At 37.6% G+C, this 8,441-nt stretch overlaps 1 protein-coding gene across 1 annotated transcript in view; it reads left to right on the top strand.

Moving 5' to 3' along the window:
* Nucleotides 1-8,441, top strand: part of dgki (diacylglycerol kinase, iota) — a 92,906-nt gene that overhangs the window by 39,303 nt on the left and 45,162 nt on the right. Inside the window, exons 2-3 of the mRNA XM_005747272.2 lie at nucleotides 3,490-3,598; nucleotides 7,019-7,114. Of these exons, the coding sequence (XP_005747329.1) occupies nucleotides 3,490-3,598; nucleotides 7,019-7,114 (205 nt within the window). The remainder of the gene's footprint in view (nucleotides 1-3,489; nucleotides 3,599-7,018; nucleotides 7,115-8,441) is intronic.

Here is an 8,441-nt window from a genome sequence, read left to right as displayed (position 1 = left end):
ACACACACACACACACACACACACACACACACACACACACACACACACACTACTCATAATCAGTTTACAATAATCCTCGGCAGTAAGCGGCAGGGTTAAATGTGTTTGTGTCTCTCTGAAGGATCTGATTTTCCTGGTTTTGGCTGTCATCTGTGATAGCGATACTCGCTAACGTCAGAAACAGCAGCATTTATTAAAGAAAGAGCTCATGGTGCTAGAGTGCTGTGTATTTGAGTTTTGGGTTCCTGTTTTAATGTATTTGCTGTTCTGGAAATTCTTTCAGGAATTTACTTTTCGAGCTTACTTTCATTTTTATCCTCGCTTCTGTTTTTTGGTGTTTCCCTCTGTCTTGTTTTTTTTTCTGTGTCATCTTGTTTAGTGCAGGTCTGTCTACATAAAAAGTATATGTGGCACATCCATCCCAGAAAATGGCTCAATTAAGTAGAAAATCATAGAGTAAAATTAGCAAACAGCACAAGTCTTCAATGTAATAACAGTCCGTTTAAGTACAAATTTGAATAAAATACAACACTTCATGTAAAAAGTTTTATATGAAGGAAGATATGTTAATAATTTTAGTAAAAAGTAACAAAGTTAATTTAAAAACTAAGGTGACATTATAATGGCTCAGTATGCACAGTTTAAAGTAGTGTACAGGGCTGAAATGTTAACTGATGGTCATTTGCTCTCAGATGATGCATTGCATTGCAGAAAGTTGTTGCATTGCTTAGGAAAGATTTCCTTTGTCTGTGTTTCTGGCTCAGAGAAATATGAACACAATTGTCCAAATGTGCAGGTGAACACTACTGTACAAAAGTCTTTATATTTAGTTTCCAAGGAGCCAGACCTCCTTGCAATTTTGTAAAGTGGTCTTGAGGAATAGCACTTTACAGCAAGCAGTGACTGCTTTTTCACTGCTTTTCATTCCACTCCAACCATCTTTGAAAAATGCCAATGTTTGACAGGCATTAAATTATGTAAAATTTTAGTGTTTTGGCATAGTTAGCATAATATTTGTTTTCCCTACAGAGCATAGAAGAGTACTGTTAGATTTTGATGCAATACCATACAGTAAAAGCATACCTGGATAGAAAACCAGACAGTGGAACATAATCAGTCATGGACTGGCCTCCCCAGAACCCAGACCTCAACATTAATGAAGAAGTGTGGGATCATCAAACAGCAACCAACATCCAAATAAGAACTTTTCATTGTCCTTCAGGAAGAAGGACTATTGGAGAACTATTCCTGAAGACTACTTAAGGAAATTACAGGAAATCGGCCTCAGAGTTTCGGCTGTGTTGAAGAATAAAGGTGGTTACACAAAATACTGACTTTAAAGTGATTGTACAAACAGTCTTTGCCTTCCGCTGTATTTCCATTCACGGTTGCACTACACCCATTTTCTTCACAAAACATTGAGAAATGAGGGGTGGTGAACACCAGCAATATGTCTGACTTCCAGTTTATTAGAAACCCTGTTTACTCATTTAATAGGTGCAGTGGGTCAAACGTGAATCAGCAGAAAATGAAACATTTTTCGTTTTCATTTCTCGTTTCTTGTTGATTTTTAAAATTGGTTTCGGCAAGCATCAAACGCACCATTGTCCCTAAACAAATGTGTGTCCGACCTCAGCAGACAAAATGAAACACAAACTTGTTTAAACCTGATAAATGTTTGCATATTCACTTTCTGCCTTTCGTTTCACTTCTGAATAAGCAGTTCCAGTAAAACTCTGGGTTTGCTCAGTCTCGCTGCATGTGCTACTTCCTCTAATGGACTTACTGTGTTGCAGTGCCCTCAGAGCTGAGTGGAGAACTTTGTGAGCAACGAGGAGTAAAAGTGTAAAAATGAGGCCTTAAATAACGAGGTCCTTTAATCAGTTAGACTTCGCTGGTATTTGTGTGTGGTCGCTGTTTTATGCGGCATATGTCCGGCCTCCATACGTCCTTTCATTTCCGGTCATCCACAGTGTGCTATTTTTATCTCAGGGGCTGTGAGCACTTGTGTGTGTGTGTGTGTGTGTGTGTGTGTGTGTGTGTGTGTGTGTCATCAGGTTACAGGGTGTGTAAGTGGACTCCTCTTTGTCCTAGCTGATAATTTTAGACAGAGGGCCACTGAAACTTTCAACAGGGGGTCAGATACTCCTTTTCCACTGACACACACACACACACACGCATGCACGCACGCATGCACACACACACACACCTTTGGTAATGCCCATAATTACTAGTTACTATAAACATCTTGTTCATCGCCTCAACTCAGGATTTGTTTTAAATGTTCCTGATCTGCAATAGTTTGTATTCTACTGTAGTATATTTTAATATAATGAATAGTTATAAATAAATAGTTTAATCAGAAATCAAGCAGTGAGTTGTCAGTGTGTAACTTTTTTGCGTTTGAGCTACAAAGCTCTCTTTTTTTCTTTTCTTTTTGCCGTAGTGTTGGAGCACACCCTTTTTCTTTACAGCAGTACTCTTTTGCCCTTTCCTAAAAGCCCAGACTCATATGTGGTTTGGTTCAGGTTTAGCCACAGTGACAGTTTTCTCTCTTCTGTTAGCAGGTAACCACCTGCCAACTGGGTGGGAAATACACATTAAAGCATAAAGTTCAGTAACTACATCACTTTTGTGAAGTTAAGTTAATCTTGTCAAACAAATTTTCTGGTATCTCCATCTCCTTTACTAAACTTCTTGTTCATGCCAAATGATTAACTTCTCTCATTTTTACCAACTTAGTGTGAATTTGAAAGCCCCGGTCATAACACTTTAAAGAGTCCCTTGGTGTGCCTATAAAAAGCCATGCCAAACAACATTCTGTGGGTGTGGTTTGCAAATAAAGGTGACACTTTGTCTTTATTTTTAATAGACACGTTAGGGTATTCACTGTTGTTCAAACAGGCCGGTTGTCCCGTCTTTTAAAAAGACAAATCCACAGATTTAACTTGAAGGAGAGCACTCATTTCATATTTTCACTTTAATTAATTAATTTTTTTATTTATTTTTTGCTTTCTCTTGCATTGACTGAAGCCAGTGAGACTGCAGAGGTGTCTGCGTAGATCAGCAGTTAATAGATGGGCATGTAGACAGATGGGCCCTCTCATGTGGGTGACTGTACTGTGTACTTGCAGAAGAAGATAGATGAGCTATGAGATGAAAGAGTCGGGGACAATTGAAGTGAATAAAGATGTACTCGAGTCAGTTTAAGAAAACTGCAACAGGAAGTATAATGGGGCGAGCGTCTGCGAGAGATGACTGCTGACTCATCCTCTGACATAACAGATCTGTCTGTGACTTCTCTCGTCACCCCAAAGTGGCTCTGGCAGTCTCTCCGCTAAGCTGTTCCTGGTTCACCTCAAATATCTCCAGCTGAGCCCGCTTGAAAGCAGCCTCCTAATATGAATAATGTACTAAATTATACTGAAAAGTCCGAGAACTATGAAGTATCTTGACAATGATAACCGTGTGTTTCCTTCCGTTTCTTAGGAAAGCGATCTCCCGCTCAGGCCTCCATTACCTCGGCCCACCTCAGCCCTCGCTTCCTCCTGCGTCCAACGGCCCCACCAAGGAACTACGTACCTGTGTGGACTGGACGGTCAGAAATGCACATGCACATTTATTTTATATAACTGTGAATCTGAACAATGATGACATTTTTTTCCTGGTCCCAGTCTGTGTTGTCCCTATTCTGTCTGGCTGATTCACTTGTCGACATTTGCATTTTTATGCCAACAGATTTGTTAGCAGACTGGTTTCAACAGCCGTATGTTCATGTGGAAATGGAAAGCAGTAATTTGATTTTCCTTCCTTTTTTAAATTCCTTACAAGAAAAATGCCGTTCTATCTCAGCGTGGGAAAGAAACTTTTATGTGTCACGACTTTGTGACGCGGTTTATTATTCGACATTTAATAGGTTATATTTAAGAAACATGAATCACGACTCAAAAGCACCAGATTAAAAACACTTTGGGTTTTAAATGTAGTGCTAATGCTTAAGGAAATGTCAACATGAATTGGAAAGTATTCTCAAAAATGCTGTTAAAGAACCCAATAAATGTATTTTTAAAAAGTCCCGTCTTCCTGTCTCCAGTTGCGCCACTCCAAACCTGAGCTTGTGATCTGGTGAAAGCAGGTATTAAAACAATGAATCTGCAATATTCACCAGATTGTGCAGTGTGTGGCACGGCAAGTAAACAATCGTCAAAAACAGTCAAAGATGCATTAAAACAATGATAAAAATAATTGAAGCAGTTTTTTTGATGATACACCAGGGTGACAATGTGAATTGAACCTAATCTGAAAGCAAAAAGACCAATGAGACAGTTTTGAATAGTATTACTGAAGCAGGCAGATAATTTTTTTATAATCATGAAATAATTTAAAATCTTTTCCATGTTGTTTTTCTTTCAAATTGTTTATCACCTTCTTTCTTTCAAATCTTCCATTGCAATTTAGTTTTATTTAATAAAATCAGATTACTCTGGTCCAAGCTGTAAAATCATATGAATCATCCGAAGGTTTTTTTTTCTTTTTACTTACATAAACTCTTTTGTGCAAAAACTTTGCAGACTTGAAACAGATTTTTTTTTAAGATTATGGCCAGTACAATAAAGCCATTCAAAAAAAAAAAAAAACTATGACAAAGAAAAGAAAATAATAGAGCGTTTTCACACGAGCCTCCAAAATTCAAGAAAAAGACATCAAAGTGCTTCAAACTCAAGAAGAATATGTAAAGGTGAAAAGGTGCATTTCATAGAATTAGTCATATCTATTGAAAATTTGCCAGCCACATAGAGGCTTTGTGAGGGTACTCTATGTTAATGGCTGTCAAACTATGTATACTGAGGTGTCCAAACATGTCATTAAGGATACGGGGGAGGTCGTCATATGTTGTTTTTATGGGGGAAAGAGTTAAATGGGGTGGACATCTGAAAAAGTTGTGTAAAAATATATTTAAAAAAAAAAAAACACCCTCTGTCCTTTAGTGTTAGTACCACTACCTCCATTAGTTATTTGATTTTATTGTATTTTATGTATTTATATATTTGTACTGTGAACCTACTGTAAAAAACAAACTGGTTTATCTGCAGTGATACAAAACATTTCAAAAGCACCTTAATTTCTTATGTAATTTCTTTTTTGTTTGTTTTTGTCCATCAAAAACGAACAACATTTACGACTTCCACTTTCCCCATTTTTCACATTTGCAAAGCCATCCCGCGGGCCGGATCGAAACCTTTGGCGGGCCATTTCTGTCCCACGCTCCATTTGTTTGACAGCTGTGCTCTAAATGATTCATGCATCAATAATGAAAAGCAAATGCAATGTGCTTTATTATTAATAGGAAGGTGTAAGTAGATAAACAGTTGTGGGCTCACATCTGAGATTTCCCTTGGGCTCCGTCTGTAGGGACACTTCCAGCACGTCATTGCTGCCCTTTATCTCTCTGCACGGCTCTCATGCACTCACTCATATATTATCACTGTGCTCAGGCACTCATTAATATACACTCAGGGGTCGATTCATTGAGACCTTTAAGGTCTGCTTTTAGGTGCTAATAAGTCCAAAAGGGTTTGTCCATATTCCCAGCAGGGCCAGAACACTGGTAGAAGATGTGTAACAGGAAGTGGAAATTTAAACAAATGTCCATTCAAATTGATTTACTGTGGAACATTGAGTTACGGGGGAAGCAATTCTGCTTGTAAGTGACAAACGGAGAGAAATTGGGAACAGATTTGGCCATGTCTTATCTCTGTCAAGTTCTTTGTCTAGTTTGTCACTAATTATTGTGACTTTATGAAAAAAGTGCTGCAATATGACAACAAAACCCACATTATTTCTTTCTTAAAGGTTGCGGGACGTTCGGATTTTTTGTTCTTCCCGTTAACCCTTGGAAGTTTGTTTGGGTTTAAAAAAAAATTAAGTGACTGATTCTTTTTAATTAAATTGTTATTTTAAAGTGCTTTTAAAGATGTTGGGGCATTTGCAGTTAATCCAGTCTTTAAGTGCTGACGTGACGAATCCTGCTTCCAGGCCCAAACTACCCTGCAAACTACCAGTCAAAATGTGGGACATTATCTCGAGACAAGGGATAAAAATGCCATGCAGTCCCACATGAAGAGGGACATCTGGTCACCCTAGTCAATCCCCAATGTTATGTTGACATGGAGGGACCCCACGGCAGAGATTTGCCCTATTAATTATTATTTTTACTTCCCGGTTTTCTGGGCCAGCTTTTATATTCTCAAAGTCCTACTGAGCTGAGTCATCTTATTACCCTCCCATTTCAGCCAGGCGTTGTCCCAGATAGATATACACATACAAAGCCACATCCAGACCTATACATTATTAGATTCCATATATTTTATATTTGAAACTAGTGTGAACCAGTAAAAAAAGTAATTATTTACTTTTATTTTGTAAGATAGTTGCCAAGCTGATAAATTAAGTTAAAGTTGTCATATACATACAACATACTGTTATTAGGAAATACAATCAGGCTTTTTCTTATGTTGCAAAAAAAGCACAAAAGAGAGAGGAAAAGTGCAAAATTAAGATAATTAAACAAATACAAGTTAATTATATAATTAGCAAATGAAACAAAAGGTCTTCCAATCCATTTTTCCATTACTGAATGAATGAGCAAGAAAAACTATTCACATCTGAGCTGAGGGAGCGTGATCACAGCTGTGCAGTAAACCCGGTGACACAATTTTACTCAAACATTCGGCCTGCATGCATTTACCTTGAATGTCTTTGTATGCATATACACTGACATGTATTACTCCATGTAGGAGTGTGTTTGCACATGAATCAGTAGTGTTTAAATTAACATGCACTGTGAAGTTACCCACCTACTCAGCAGTGGCAGTTATGTGCTTGACACACTTGTTGACCTCATTCGCTGCCATGTGCTCATGTCCATATGGTTGCAGTTAAATGTGAGTGAGACAATGTTGACTAATTTTATGATTATTCCCCGCTCATTTTCTCTCTCTTGTCTGCTTCTCCGTAGGAGAACGCAGTGAATGGGGATCACCTGTGGATGGAGACGAGCTGCTCAGGAGAGCTCTGTTATCTCGGAGAGGACACCTGCGTGCTAAAGACAGCTGTGAGTAATCTATAGTCCTTATACAAATCCTATGTTAGCATGTCAGATACAGTGAAAGACTTGTTTTTTCTAGAATATGTATATTTATTTCTTTTAAGTTATGGTAAATCAGTCTTATGAACATTAAATAACTGGACTAAAAAGAATCCCAAAAAGATTTTGCTCCTTGTAATCAACTCGGTACCCAGATCCTCAAAAAAAGAGAAGCGAAATTCAGAAAAAAGACAATGCAACAAAACATGTATGGTTTAGAACAACTAACTAGTCTGACTGACTTATTGTTAGATTCAAATCCTCCAAAAAACTCAGTAAAGGTCCCGAAATCTTTTCAAGTACATCATCTTCAGGCTTTGGTATATATTTGTATTTTTAAAGGGAGGTTTCATATTTGTCTTATGCACTCATAAGCATTTGGTTTAGGCGTTATTCCCCCTAGACTTTTAGCTTTTTGGTATGCAAAAACTGAGACTTATTAATGTTGCTCAGCTTTGTTATTTGTATTTATATTTGTGTCCTTCTGAATAAAAACCAAGTAGAAGTAGTTTTGGGTCCCTCTTCGAAAATGATTTTCTCACACATTATTAAGAATTTTATCCTTTAGCAGCATCTGTGAATCATTCAGTGAAACTTTTTGAAACTGAAAATGAAAACTAATGCTAATTAATGCATTTTTAAAAAATCTTTTCAGTTTGAATTGATTTAAAAAAAAAAAATGGATATAATGGCATCTTAAATTAATTTTATATCATGGCCCACATACAGCCCACTTTGGTCTTAAGTGGGCCAGACCAGAGAAACTCTCCTTTCTGTTATAGTGAAGACATTTAACTACACATTTAGTCCCTTTGATATCTTAATATAAGAAGTAACTTTTTTCTGCATAGTAAAGAAACACTGTGATCAGCGCAACTGTTTGGGTTTAAATTGTCAGAAATAAATGTGCAAAAAATACAGAAAAGGTTCTGGTAGCTCTTTACTCAGATTGTCCCTTAAAGTTTTAGAGTAGTTAATGAAAAAACAGGAAGTTGTCTGTTTATCAGTTCATTACGGTTATGTAGTATGATTAGCTATTGGGGAGGTCTTTATCGTCTACCAGCCGACTCAGTGGCCAGGTCAGTGTTGTGGCTGTTCTCGATATCATTCATCTGATTCACTTGCAAAGTTCAGATGACCTCCAACTCTGCCATCTGGGAGTGCAGCTGGTGACATTTATTGTTTTGGCCTCTGTCATGTTGGTGTTTTGGAGCCAGACGTTACCTTATATTGACCAAAGGTTGATGTGCCAATTTATCAGCTATTGCTAGTTGGCTTGGTTGTGGTCTTGTAC

This window comes from Pundamilia nyererei, unplaced genomic scaffold (genome assembly GCF_000239375.1).
Source record: "Pundamilia nyererei isolate P.nyererei 1_Seehausen unplaced genomic scaffold, PunNye1.0 scaffold00192, whole genome shotgun sequence".
Taxonomy (NCBI): domain Eukaryota; kingdom Metazoa; phylum Chordata; class Actinopteri; order Cichliformes; family Cichlidae; genus Pundamilia; species Pundamilia nyererei.
The sequence above is the reverse complement of the archived record's forward strand: the minus strand, read 5'-3'. Positions and strand labels throughout refer to the sequence as shown.